Source organism: Neoarius graeffei, chromosome 10 (assembly GCF_027579695.1).
Source record: "Neoarius graeffei isolate fNeoGra1 chromosome 10, fNeoGra1.pri, whole genome shotgun sequence".
NCBI classification, from domain to species: Eukaryota; Metazoa; Chordata; class Actinopteri; order Siluriformes; family Ariidae; genus Neoarius; species Neoarius graeffei.
Window position 1 is genome coordinate 58,236,621 of NC_083578.1, and position 15,286 is coordinate 58,251,906.

A 15,286-nucleotide genomic window follows, 5' to 3' on the forward strand; every position below is an offset into this window, starting at 1 on the left:
TTTCATTTTAGAAGCCCAACTACTGCTGATGTGATTAGGGGTAGGATTTGGGGAAATAATGCCATCTCCAGGTTTGGAATGCTTATGAATGTGATTGAAAACGCAGATGTTCGGTTATGTGTGGAAGGGATTTTTTTTCGAAGACGAGGTGGTGTGGATAAAACATTTTTATAAACGGGGGGGGGATGTTCGGTTTTAAAAATACCCGGCTACGTGTGTACATGGCCTAAGTCTTTACAAATACTGGGTATTGGCGCTGGTGTGCGCTTCTTTCAGGAAAGAAAGGAAAACGGCATACGTTTATTATATAGACAAGTGTTTTACTGGGAAATATGCCGCTCATATTTTTCATACAAACTACATCCGGGACATTGAGTAACATTTTCCAATATCTTCAATCTGATGGCATCACACCCAATGTTTTCCCGCTGACTAGATGCGTGTTGTCAAAATGGTGAACCGGTTCGAATTTAAAATTCTTTTGATTAACTTGAGTTTTTTTGCAGATGTGTCTATACAATATAAAGAACATTACACGGTGGCACGAAGATATGACGTTTATCTTCTCGTGTTGAAAAACACAAGATAAACTTACACACATGCAATAGTCTTAGGCACCCTATCCCCCACAAACTTTGTTACAGATTTTCATTTTATGACTGCTACACTGAGTCAGTGCAAAAACATTTTAGAGAGTTCCAAATGTTCATTTTCCAGCACAAAACTAAATGCTACAGAAAAAAAATAATAATAATGCTTGTAACAATGAAGGCTACTGGGTTTTGCTGCAAAACTAAGAAGCAAGTATGACAGTCAAAGTGTCTAGAAGAACTGTGGCTGGTTCTGCAAGATACCATTGTTTTGAGGCTTCATGAGTGCAAATGTTTTATTTGAATGGAAAATGTCTTATTTGATCTTGCCCCGATTTTGTAAATTCAATTGTTTGTATTTTTATGTCCATGTCTAATGTGACAGTGTTGAAACTGTTGTTTTTTGCTGCCATTCTTGCCCAGGTCTCTCTTGTAAAAGAAATCTTTGATCTCAAATGGGACAAACCTGGTTAAATAAAAAGGGATGATGATGAGCCATAAAACCTGCAGCTCATTTCCTTATAAAACTGCACTCATTGTACCCGAGACTACTATAATATTAATATACACTACCGTTCAAAAGTTTGGGGTCACCCAGACAATTTTGCGTTTTCCATGAAAAGTCACACTTTTCATTTTACAACTTATGGTGGTAAATAATAGAAAATATAGTCAAGACATTTTTCTGGCCATTTTGAGCATTTAATCGACCCCACAAATGTGATGCTCCAGAAACTCAATCTGCTCAAAGGAAGGTCAGTTTTATAGCTTCTCTAAAGAGCTCAACTGTTTTCAGCTGTGCTAACATGATTGTACAAGGGTTTTCTAATCATCCATTAGCCTTCTGAGGCAATGAGCAAACACATTGTACCATTAGAACACTGGAGTGAGAGTTGCTGGAAATGGGCCTCTATACACCTATGGAGATATTGCACCAAAAACCAGACATTTGCAGCTAGAATAGTCATTTACCACATTAGCAATGTATAGAGTGGATTTCTGATTAGTTTAAAGTGATCATTGAAAAGAACAGTGCTTTTCTTTCAAAAATAAGGACATGTCAAAGTGACCCCAAACTTTTGAACGGTAGTATATATATTTTTTAAAGCAAAGGGTCGTCTCACACCAAACATTGACTGTTTCATTTATTATGGCTTACTGGTGTTTAAAGTTGAAACATTTAATTTCATTATTTTTAAGTCTTTTTTGGTCTACAGCATTTCTGTACATGTGCCTAAGACTTTTGCACACTCAGGGCTCTACGTTAACTTTGAGACATGGTTGCCCATTCAGGCAACCATTTGTAGAAATCTGGTTGCCCGAACTCAGAACATGGTTGCCCAAATATTACATACTTTTTTCCTTTGAATATGCCACAAACACATATGCTTACAACACAATGTTCACTCGCATGCTCTATTAATGCCCCTTAAAAGCTTATTTTGTTGATTTTCTTATCCTTCTTTGTGTTCCCTTGGTTTCTGGGTTCAATTATATCGTGTCTAACCACTTTTTGTGTAAACCACTATGAATGTGCATTGTGTTCTTTTGTGTGCTCATAATTCTATAATTCCACAATTACAATTTGCTCTCTGGTGATGGTACCATTAAGTTTTCATTTCTACGCCATTTGAACAAAAGAATTGGTTTCAAATTTGCACATTCATGACTGTCCCAAGTCATTAAAGGTGAGGGCACAAAAAGTCTGATGAAAATAGTACCAACTGAAAGGGAGGGAAGGTATGATAATTCGGGCTGTAACGATACACCCAACTCACGATTCGATTCGTATCGCGATTTTTGACCCACGATTCGATACGCTCACGATTTTTTTTAAATGTTTTTTTTAAAGTAGTAAATTTGACTTAACATTTACTTACTTACATTAACTATTTAATAACAAATAAGTCAGACCACTGCAGAGAATGAGTAATATGTATGCAAAAATGAACAAATGTAAATCCAAAGATTGTTTTATTTCTCAAAATAATACTGTTGAGCCGGAAGCTCTGTTTTTCTCGGTTCTGAAAAAGTCATTTTTCCAAATCGTGTAAATCTGTTAAGATTTTTTTGGGGGGGGTGGCTCTCTCACTGTCTCACTCTCATAGGGCCAATGATTTTCTGTGATCGCGGAAAACAGATGGAAATTACGGAATTTTTATGGTGAAACATTGCTCGCGTGTCAAAATGTAACTGCCGCAGAAGGCTTCCGCCCAAGCAGACATGCCTTCAGTGTTGCCAGATATTGCTAACGTTTTCCACCCCAAAATATGTTCAAAACCAGCCAAAAAGCACCTAAACCCGCCCAATCTGGCAACACTGCATGCCTTTCCGGTCAAGTGATTGTGATTGGCTTGTGGCACACCTAGCCAGCCAATGAGCTGCTTGTTTACAGATTCGCTCCCCGCGTCGCAACCAGAATGGTGACCGCTTAAAAGAAATGAATGCTCTGCCAGTGGCGAGTGTGGACGTTGCGTGACTCGCAGAAGATTGTCGCAGGTCGGCGAAAAAACGACTTACTAATAGATATAAAAAAATAAAAGTAATTTAAGTAAGTTTAAAATGTAATTTAAATAAAAAGTAAAGTATTCATAAATTGAAGTTTGGAAGCGCCTCTGGTTTTGGGCTGAGGAGAAGTTTGAAAGGGTGTACCGCGATTCTGCCTTCTTGTATCGCGATACGGATCGTGGCTCTGCGTATCGCGATTTCGATACGCATATTGTTACAGCCCTAATGATAATATATGATATCAATGCACAAAAGATCAAAACAGACATCATCTGGACCTGTTGGAATTTTCATGAAGTGATTCATGAATTATATTCTCAGGTTTGACCAACTTCAATCCAGGAAACTCTGAATACCAGCTGGGAATAACAGTTCTTTGCCTTTTCACCTCATACCAGTTTCTTTGAATCCACTGACGAGCTTGATTGAGTTTTCTTTTTCTTCTCTTCCTTGTCTTTATTTTAAAACCAAATTTCTCCAAACCAGACATAATGCCAAAGTTTGTGACTTTAATGTTTATTTTTTTTATTTATTATTCAACCTTTTCAGACGCTGTCTGTATCAAGAAGCATTGACACTAGCGCCCCGTGCAAGTAATGCGGTAATTAGTCATGTAGTGAAGGACATACCAATAGAACACTGAATATGCACTACGCGATAATTATTAGCAATGGGAAACTGCATTGCAAGCCCGCGATGTGCAAATGTGAATTCCGCTAGTTGTTGAACATTCCGTCATGATAACATGGACGCGGTCTTTCCGAGTCAAACAATCGCAAATCGTGATGGAATTATATCATAATATGAATGAATAAACATCGTTTTTCACGCAAGTTGACATATTTGGGTAGTTGCCCGATCGGGCAAGCATTTGTGAGAGTCTGGTTGTCCAAATCTATTGAATGGTTGCCCCAGGCAATCGGGCTACTGTTAATGTCGAGCCCTAACACTACTGTATATAAAAGCGAATAACTTAAAACTCAATGAAGATCTTAAAACCTAAACGCGTCCCAGGTCTAGTAACGTTAAAATGTTACTATACTGGGTATTTAATTCTGCTTATGTAGCATGCATGCTAATCTTGATATAATCTATGTTAAGCCATATAATCCTAATATTCATATGAGTTCAGAAGAAAGAGTCATGTAACATAGAATGTGTTTGAAATGTAATGTAAGCATTTTCAGTGTACAGTGTCCTTCTCTATACTGCATGCCAAGCCATTTAAAACCCATCTGTTACAGCTGAAAGCTCAGATCATGTCTGCGTTTCAGATTAGTTTTTAAGTGAAACAATTTATACTATTACAGGCAATCCAAATTAGTCATCCGAGGTAAAACCTCACCTCTGGTTTAGGGATAAACAGGGATGATCATTCAGGTCACCCAACACAAGCTCCAGATTTTCATTTTCCCCCCTCACCTAGTGTCCTCCTGAGCTGAATGTGGTCTTGGGATTCAGCATTTCCTGGGCAAGTTTTAATTTTTCATTGCCTGAAGCTAGCAGAGGTTTCATCAATAAAGGAAAAAAAAAATCACTTTGTGATCAGTGCCATTACAGCCCATCAGTTCACTTTGAAGAAGGGGAGAAAAAGAAAAAAAAGGTGGTGGTGTTCTGGAAGGACCCTGACTCTGCAACACTACTAAGCAAGCAACATGAAAACCAAGGAGCCTCCAAACAGGCCAAAGACAGTTGTGAAGAAGTATATATCATGGCTGGGTTATAAAAAAAAAAAAAAATATTCCAAACTTGAATATCCCAGGGAGCACCATTAAATCCATTATAGCAAAATGGAAAAAATATGGCACCACTACAAACCTGACAAGAGAAGGCCACCAACCAAAACTCTCAGACCGGGCAAGGAGGGCATTAATCAGAGATGCAACAAAGACACCAAAGATAACACTGAAGGAGCTGCAAAGATCCACAGCGGAGATGGGAGTCTCCATCACTTTAAGCCGCACACTCCACAGAGCGGGGCTTTATGGAAGAGTGACCAGAAAAAAAAAAAAAAGCCATTGCTTAAGAAAACATGTTTGGAGTTTGCCCAACAGCATGTGGCAGACTCCCCAAAACACATGGAAGGCTCCTCTCTGGTCAAACGAGACTAACATTTATATCTTTTTGGCCATCATAGGAAACGCCATGTGTGGCGCAAACCCAACACCCTGAGAACACCATTCCTACAGTGAAGCATGGTGGTGGCAGCATCATGCTGTGGGGATATTTTTCATCTGCAGGGACAGGAAAGCTGGTCAGGACTGAAGGAAAGATGGATGGCACTAAATACAGGGCAATTCTGGAGGAAAACCTGTTTGAGTCAGCCAGAGATTTGAGACTGGGACAAAGGTTCACGTTCCAGCAGGACAATGACCTTAAATGTACTGCTAAAGCTACACTGGAGTGGTTTAAAGGGAAACATTTACATGTCTTGGAATGGCCTAGTCAAAGCTCAGACCTCAATCCAATTGAGAATCTGTGGCATAACTTGAAGATTGCTGTATACCAATGCAACCCATCTAACTTGAAGGAGTTGGAGCAGTTTTGCCTTGAGGAATGGGCAAAAATCCCAGTGGCTAGATGTGCTAAGCTAATAGAGACATACCCCAAGAGACTTGCAGCTGTAATTTCAGCAAAAGGTGGCTCTACAAAGTACTGAATTTTTTTTTTTTTTGGGCGGGGAGGTTTGAATACCTATGCACACTAGTTCTTTTTTCCATCCAAATTATTATTTGTGTCACAATAAAAACAATTTTCACCTTTAAGGTTGTAGGCATGTTATGTAACTCAGATGGTACTAGCCCCCCAAAAAATCCATTTTAATTCCAGCTTGTAATGTGGCAAAACAGGACAAACACAAAGGGGGATGAATACTTTTGCAAGACACTGTAAATGTATGAATGTGTGAGACTCACTCACAGGGCACAGCGCGCAGGTAAAGGTTCTCCCGTATGACCTGCTGCAGTTGGCTGTCCATGGATCCAGGTGTGAAGCACTTGCTCAAATATAATCTCAGGTCTTTACACAGAGTGGAGCCTAGGGAAAAAAGTACACAGTAATAATCACCAAGGACATCTGAACCTCAAACCACACTCAAACGTAAACAATACACTGAAATTAAGATTCCTTCTGACATTAAAAAAAAAAACAAAAAAACCTGAAGTACTGTTTAATTAGCATGGTTTTTGCATCAGTTGCACAAATTCAATGAATCTTTGTTTTTGAAAATAAATACATAAAAAATGCAAATGAAAATATAACATTTTTTGTATTTCAGTGACAGCATTGAAAAAAGGTACAGCCATCACATGAATACGAATATTTTATCATTGGATGTCCATTAGGGTGCATCAGTTGCCCTCACTTTCATAAAATCTGATGCATTTTTGTTCGGGTGTTCCTTTTCACCAATAAAGGCATCCTGTAAAATTTTTTGACCATATTCAAAAAAGTCTAATGGTGGCACCATGAGGTTCATTTTTTGCCAAAAAAAGCTTATTTTATGTTTTCGCGTAAGGTTTAAATCACAATGTTGGACTCCATTTATTGATTTCTTGTGACCCAGAGATCATGTTAAGAACCTTTGCAAGGGATTGAGAAGCATTAAATGTGATTCATAATACATTTGTATTGTTTAAAAGTAGTTGAACAATGATTCATCTCATCTCATTATCTCTAGCCGCTTTATCCTGTTCTACAGGGTCGCAGGCAAGCTGGAGCCTATCCCAGCTGACTACGGGTGAAAGGCGGGGTACACCCTGGACAAGTCGCCAGGTCATCACAGGGCTGACACAGACACAGACAACCATTCACACTCACATTCACACCTACGGCCAATTTAGAGTCACCAGTTAACCTAACCTGCATGTCTTTGGACTGTGGGGGAAACTGGAGCACCCGGAGGAAACCCACGCGGAGAACATGCAAACTCCGCACAGAAAGGCCCTCGCCGGCCACGGGGCTCGAACCCGGACCTTCTTGCTGTGAGGCGACAGCGCTAACCACGACACCACCGTGCCGCCAACAATGATTCAATGAACAGCTAAAACTCAAACTGTGCTTGATAATATATTTAGAATATGTACTAAAAATGTGTATCTAAGATATTTGGTATACTCTATAAGGTGCCATAATGTTTCATGAAAAGTGATCGAAATTTTGTCATAAAAAAAAGTCATAAAATAGCAGCTTTTTCCATAACTTTGAGCTCCTGGTGCCACCATTAAACTTTTGAATTTTGTCAAAATATTACACCCAGTGTTTTTTCTTACCAGAAGGAACATAAAAACAAAAATGCATCATGATCGGAAGAACTTTTCATTTTTAGGGGGCAACTGATGCACCCTAATGTCCATTAACAGAACAAGCAGTGTGTAAACAGGAGTTAAAATGATGCACATGTAGGGCAAAACTGAAATTGGCCACAGATTAAGATTACTTATAAATTCAGAATTGCTACACTGTGGTTTAGAACTCAACCCACTTTACTGTAAACCAGCCCAGAAATGTGACTTTCAAAATTATAACTACCAGGCACTGGATCCCATTGGGACCGGTTGAATGTCTGCTACAGGAGAGCACAGAAAACAGTGTCTTTGTACCCAGTATTATTATTATTATTATTATTATTATTCCTGAAATTACCTGTAAAATGCTACCTGCCTGTTGACGTGTTGCATTTTATCTTAAAAACAGGAAACAATGCAACTTTTCCTCTCAAACCATTTTCACCTCATTTGGCAGATCTCCTCATTTTTTGACCATTCCCCCCCAGTGGCTGCAAGTTCAGGGACTGATAGCAAGTCACATTCACATATACAGTGCCATTCACAATTATTGGCACCCCTTATAAAGATACATAAAAGGGTTAGGGGAAAAAAATCCACCTTTTGGTGAAGTCGCATCATCTCACACTGGAGAAAAATATCTTCAGAGAAAAACAAACCTCATCAAGAAATAATTATTTTTAACAAAAGACACATGTGCTGCTATTAGTGGCACCCCTGCATTTAATACAATGTCCAACCTTCCTTTGCCAGTAAAACAGCACTGAATCTTTTCCTTTAACATTTTATAAGGTTGGAGATACAGAGCAGGGCATCAGAGACCATTCCTCTTTACACAATCTCCCCAGATCATTCAGGGACCTCGGCCCTCTCTTGGGCTCTCTCCTCAGCCCACAGGTTTTTAATGGGGTTCAGATCCGGGGACTGAGATGGCCATGGCAGAAGCTTGATTCTGTGCTCAGCGAACCATTTGGACATGCTTTGGATCATTGTACTGCTGGAAGATCCAATGGGGCCATTATTAAAAAATGTTCTGTTTCCGGTCCACCGGCCGGATGAGTGCCATTTGTGCGGGTGAATTTTTTTTTTTTAACGCCGGTTTTTCGACATTTTTTTCGGGTTCGTAAATCTAAAATCGAACTTGACATTTACGCATTCCCAGGGCTTTCCACGAAGGCTGAGCCTTAGTGGAAAGCCCTGGGAATGCGTAAATGACAAATAAGTAGCCAGCCCGGGGGGGGGAGTAAACACAAAAACTCCTGTGCACGCAGTTCCCAGGATTAAATGCATTTTCCACAGACCATTTATTTATTCACTTTACTCAAATACAAAATAAAATGGCAGTAAATCTTCTTTTCTTGCGTATTGCATCATGAGGCGATCCTGGCTTGTAAATCTCTTATTTTCGGTGCATGACACATTCACGCAGCTGAGCATGCTATGAATTGACAACGACAACGGTCTGCAGTGGGGCTTAGCCCACTTAGCACACTACTGCCTCCGCCGAGTGCGCACGCACACCGCATGTCGGGGCGCGGATGAGTTACTCTCCCTTGATCAACGGTTCAGTTTGACATTATTGTCAGTCCGTTAGATAAACATTTAATTTTATTAAAATCGAAAATTAATATTTAGAGCCTGTGGGCTACAAAAATAGGTCATTAAAGTAGCCGGCTGGACTTAATTGTATGGCAGGCAGCCGGCACTTGTGGAAAGCCCTGTCGAATCAGCTCTGCGCATGCGCCGTGCGGCACAAAAAAATGCCAGCCACCATGAAGGAAGGAGATCTGGAGTTTTCAAACATTTGCTTAAGTGTGAAATCGCAAAATGGTATTCTAGCGAACAGCAAAATAGTAAAGATTCAGAAAAACAAATCATTCAGTGATCATTTTAATAGTGTAATTTCATCCGAACTCGGCCTAACGGTCGATTTAGAACTACAAAAAGTCTGTGTGTCGGACATTAAGTTCCTTTGTAAAAGTTTTGCAAATGTTACAGTCAGCATTTAAAATGCTAACTTAAAGTTTTTGTACAAGTTTCAGTTGATTAAACCGTCATATTTTATTACGTGTCTGCTTTTGTAATAAAAAAAAGTACTGAAAGAAAAAGCAAACACAGCATTGCGATTTCTTATCCATCCATATATAATAATTAAAAAAAAAAAAAAAATCCCTCCCTCCCGACTGAAATTTTTTTTGCCCACCCGGTGGACAGGAAACGGATTTTTTTTTAAGGATGGCCTGGTGACCCAGTTTTAGGTGGTGTTTACATTAGACCGTATCAGCGGATCATCAGATTAACGTTTTTAAAACGATTAGCGTGCACACAGCAACGCCAATACACGGATACGCTCAGCTCCGCAGGCATCCTGCGCTCCAAATCACTCCGCCCTGAACAGCGAGTGCCCTCTGGAGGGTGCGCACTCCGGCCCTGCGCAGCTCACAGAGCGCGCGAGTGAAGCGCACAAGCAGTGATTCGGGACTGAGCCGCTGTGTGTGTGATCCCAGTGCATATTGGGCATGCGCGTCACTTACCACTTGCAAGTGGAAGGATGGCAAGCCTAAAGACAATCATAACTACACAATGGGCAGTATTTGCATCAGTATTTGCAGTATTTTCATACTTTTATACTCTTTAATGAAAGGTGATACAAGGCGGAAGTCTGCGCCGTTTTTCAGCAGTCGCGTCACATGACCAACGCCAGCGAATCAGGAAGGTGGATGTCACAGTGACGTTGTCCAATGACGACGCCAGCTAGAGCTCAGCACAGCGTATCCGCGTATTCTCAATGTTTACACAGCACCGGACCAGACACGATCTGGATTGAATACGTGGACCCTGGCGGATTCCCGTTTCCCGGCGTTTTAATGTAAACGGACAGTGCATCCGCGAAGAAAACGAGACAGATACGGTCTAATGTAAACTTGGCCTTAGTTTCCTTGCCAAGGCAGCCAGGTTTTGATTTAAAACGTCCTGGTATTTCATAGAGTCCATGATGCCATGTAGCCCAACAAGGTTTCTGGGGCCTTTGGAGGAAAAACAGCCCCAAAACTTCCACCATATTTTAGAGTTGGGATCGGGTTCTTTTCATTATAGCCATCCTTCTTTTTACGTCAAGCCCACCTTAAGTGTTTATTGCCAAAAAGTTTCCATTTTTGTTACATCAGACCAAAGAACACAATTCCAGTCAAAGTTGTAGTAGCGTTTCACAAACTTCAGGCACTTATGTTTTGTTCCAAATAATCTGTTGGCATGAAGGTGGCATCTGCTGGTGATTTTGGAGACTTGGAAAGCCCAATATTTTACTTTTTCTTGTAATTCACCAACAATGATCCTTGAGGAAAATAACCATTTCGTGATGAATTTTTTTCCCTCTGAATAACATTTATATTTCTATTAAAAAGTTCACATTTTTCTCTATTTTTCAAATGTGAAATGAAGCTACTTCACCAAAAGGTGGTTTTTACCCAACCCTTTTTTTTTTTTTAACTAATCTTTACAAGGGGTGCCAATGATTGTGGATGGCACTGTATAAAACACAGATGCCCATATATACACATAAAATAACATTGTACACAAACTTGACCACAAAAATCAGCAAAACCATTTAGTCTACAGTGAACCAATTAAAATACTTAAGCTCATCAACGAACTAATACCAGTAGGGCAGTCTGAATCCACATTCAACTGCTTCCTCATATCACCTTTCATCAAGTTTCTCCTTTTTCAAACTGTGCTAATTCACACAATACCACTGCATATTCACAATAAAAATGAATCAAAAAGCCAGCAAAAGCCTCAAGGTCTAGTGTAAATTGTGGGGCGAAGCAGTTTTGCCCTCCCATCTGTTAATTTTTTTTTTCATGTGCTTTGTGACCACAACAGCCCCCTCTATATAAAGAGCAGATGGATGCGAACCTTCCCGTATGAGCTGCATCTGACAGCTCTCCTCCACGGACAGTCATCAATCCTGCCAGGGTGAGCAGGGAGATCAGTAAAGGTTAACTAATGGAGAGTGTTTATCTCATCTACTTCATAGCAAACAGTCAACTGTATCACCAGAGACACTTAATGAAAAGCAGAAGCAGGCCTGAACTATTAAAGCCACAAACTGTCTGAAGGGGAATTTGCAAACAAATGTATTCTGCAAGAAGAGTCCTTAATTGGTGTACCTTAGGTCCGTTCCTAAGAAAACGCCTTGTTGATGAGAGGTCGGAGGAAAATGACCAGTGGTGGGTTTTCCAAAAGCCTCTTAACACCAAGAGTGTCTTAACTAGGAGAGAGAGACTTCATTGTGTTGCTCGCTCTACCATTTAACGATCTTTGTGCTGCCATGCTTTTGGGAAACTCAGACCAGAATGGTTCGAGTTGCCAGGAAGGATATAGTAACTCAAATAACACTCTTTACAACCATGGTGAACAGAAAAGCATCTCAGAACATACAAACCTTGAGGTGGAAGAGCTACCACAGCAGAAGACCACATCAGGGTCCCGTCCTGTCAGCCAGGAACAAGAATCTGCGGCTATCCTGGGTACAGCCTCACCCAAATTGGACAATTGGGGGGGTGGGGGTGGCACTGGTCTTTTCCCAATCTAGAACTATCCAGTTTGGGTGAGTCTGTGACCACGATAGCCTTCGAGTCCTGTTCTTGGCTGACAGGAGTGGAACCCAGTGTGTTGTTCTGCTGCTGTAGCCCATCTACCTCAAGGATTGATGTTTTGTGCATGCCGAGACGCTTTTTTGCTCATGGCGGTGTTTCAGAAACATATGTTATAGGTCACATGAGATGCTGACGTTCTGTTGGGTTACATGTTACACCTCTGGTTCCAGAATGCTGGCATGCCATCTAAAAACACACTCTGGGGTGGCATTATGTGAACTTTGTTTGGCTCAGTATAAACAACCAAAGCTGGCACAATGAGGGGTCTTTTTAACAGCAGGACCTTGTTTGAAATGGGCTTCTGATATACTCAAACTAACCCATCTGGCACACTAATATAATTTTATTTTATTTATTAGACATGTGTTTTACTGGGAAATACATCACTCGTATTTTTCATAGGAACTACATCCAGGACACTGAGCAACATTTTCCAATATCTTCACTCATGAGGAAATTGATGAATGGTTTTGATAAATTTGGATACTTTGTGAATATGTCCATACAATTAAAAAAAAAAAAAAAGGGAGGGAATCACACGTTGCCTTGAAGATATAAAGTTTATCTTCTCGTGTTGAAAAACTTACATTTTTCATATGAAATACATCACAGATCTGAGTGACATATTTAAATAATATTGGCTGGCTTTGAGTGGTCTATTAGATGCATTCCCTTCAGCTAGCATGATACCGAATGAGTCGAAGAGGAGTTCAATATCATGCTAGCTGAATGGAATACATCTGATATACCACAAAAAAAAAAAAATCCAACCATCATTATTATTATTATTATTATAATACACACTCTTCATATCAGCAAAGGCCAATGCGAGCTTCCCCATGACTCAGTGCCGTTAGCACAGCAGTTCAGTTAGCTTCTAGCCGGTGTAGTGTTAGCGAAGGCCAATGCTAGTGCGGTCAAGCCGAATATTATTATTATTTTCGCTGTGCAATTTACTTAGTTACTTTTAGAATCAATATCAACAACCACACACAACAGCGTGACCTGGCAGCCAAAATTCTCTCAAAATCTTCCACTTTTAAATCAAGCAAACCTCGCGGCCATGATTGTTTACAATCTGTCACAGTCGCTCACTAGTGCAGAAGTTTTACATCTCCAACGTGTCTCTTTTCCAGTTTTTTGATGTCTGTTGGCATGATGTTCTCTTATAAATATATGTGTGAAGAATATACAATGAAATTTTGGTAGCCTTTCAGGTGTGCAGGACGTCTTCAGTTTATTTATATAGTGCTTAAACCTAGCACGGGATTAGCCTCATCATCTTTCTTTCCTGGGAGACCAAAAAAAAAAAAAGTTTGCATGCGTAGCAGAAAGGTTTTGTCACTGGAAATTCACATGAGCTCTGACATGACGTCGTGTTGTCTTGCCAACATGCAATATTGTCAAAATATTGCACACTCATTCTCCATTGGGGAGAGTGGCATAATACATGGAGGATAAGCGATATTGCAGGACATCAAACCCACTAGAAGGGCATATAATACAGGTTTTTATTCCATGGAAAAAGTAGCCTGTACGTGTATGTATAATAATTTCCGACGTTTCACTCGGATAACGTCACTCCCAGTGTTTTCCCACTGACTAGATGCGTGTTGTCAAGATGGAGAATATTCATGCTACACATACATACACACATATACATACACATACATACTGTATATATGTGTATGTGCATATATATAAAATTTTTCCCCCCCTTTCTTCAGTTCGGGAAAAACATTAGTATGAACCTTGATTACTGGGTAGTAGCAAGAATAGAGTAGATTGCAGATTATAATTAGTGTCTGATGTACTGTTATGGATCACTTTGTGCTTTTTTATAAATAGCAAGAGGGTGATGGTATAAAGGAGGTTGATACAACAGCAGGAAAAATTAGCAGGATTTTCTGGGTGTTACAATTTAGGAATATGTTAATTCCCAAAATTATATATAAAAAAAAAAAAGTCTGTATACGTTTTGGTTTTAAATTTAATCAGAACAAGGTTCTAAAGCGCATAGAAGAACCTGTAGAATGGCCTATGGTAAATGGTACTTTCAGGTCAACTCTGTTCACAATGAAACCTACTACAGTGGACTTTTTTTAAAAAGATAAATATATTGATTCATGAATATTTGATTTCTAGACTTTGTGTGGCTCAAATCTTTTTTAAAACGCTTTATGAAAAAAATGAATGTATTTCAGTGTTCGCCAAAATTAAACAAAAATAAAAGCCAATTCTTTGTTTTCCCATTTTCATTTCGAAATGAAAAATGAACTAATCACAATGCACATGAACCATAAACATCTGGTGTCACTGAATTTAAAGGGGATGTACGTATATTAAATGTATCTGTTCTAAAAGAGAGCAATTGTGTTGAAACAAAAGCGGGAAATTTGGTAAAGCACTTTCAAGTGTTCATTATGCAGCATTTCATGAATCCACTACCTGCAGAGCAGAAGCAGGCGGACATGCCAATATATTCCGCAGATACAGCAAGAACATCTTACTCCGCTAATCAAAATTCCCTGGAATAAAATTAATAAGCTTTACTTCTTTTACCTGGTGAAACAGTTTTGATGCGGATGGGATGAGGACACGAGTTCAGAACCCCTCTGACGTCTCCCAGGGTCATGCCCAGGACAGGCGTGCCGCCAATCTCCAGGATGATGTCACCCACCGTGGCGCCTCCTCCAGGTGCTGCTGTGACAAATGGGAACTCGCCATAGTCTGCGCCACCTCCAATGGCCACACCCAACTCCCCCGAGGCTCCACCCAGAGGAACGAAGCTCTCCTGAACTTTGGAACGCCAGTGCAGCTTCTTGACTGTAGCCTTAGACATGGCGCCAACGCTGAAAGATGAGAGATTAAAACATGAGCACTTTCTGCAGGGCTGTGACAAGCTAAAAGGATTTTGAAAAAAAAAGTCATTTGAGGAACTCTCTCTGAAACTTGCATGGCCATATTTTCATGGCACAAATAGAACACATACGATCATGGCCTTGAAAGATATTGCTGGTATTTCAGTGACCAGTGACGGAAGCAGTGACATGGTGAAGAGCAGCATGATTGAAAAAGTGGGTTGGGTCAATTGAATAGATTATCAAGAGGGACAGTTATGTGATAGACAAATCGGTTACATTAATGGCATCTTACCCAGAGCGACATACAACATACCCAGAGCAGCCTGGGAAGCAGTTGGAAGTTAGGTGCATTGCTCAAGCGCACTTCATCCATTCAT

General features: G+C 40.1%; 1 protein-coding gene across 1 annotated transcript in view; it reads right to left on the minus strand.

Moving 5' to 3' along the window:
* The window catches only part of magixa (MAGI family member, X-linked a), a 128,453-nt gene extending 113,566 nt beyond the window's left edge, over positions 1-14,887 (minus strand). The window contains exons 1-2 of the mRNA XM_060931943.1: positions 14,608-14,887; positions 6,018-6,134 (exon numbers count right to left, since the gene is read on the minus strand). Of these exons, the coding sequence (XP_060787926.1) occupies positions 6,018-6,134; positions 14,608-14,887 (397 nt within the window). The remainder of the gene's footprint in view (positions 1-6,017; positions 6,135-14,607) is intronic.
* Positions 14,888-15,286: the final 399 nt, after the last annotated feature.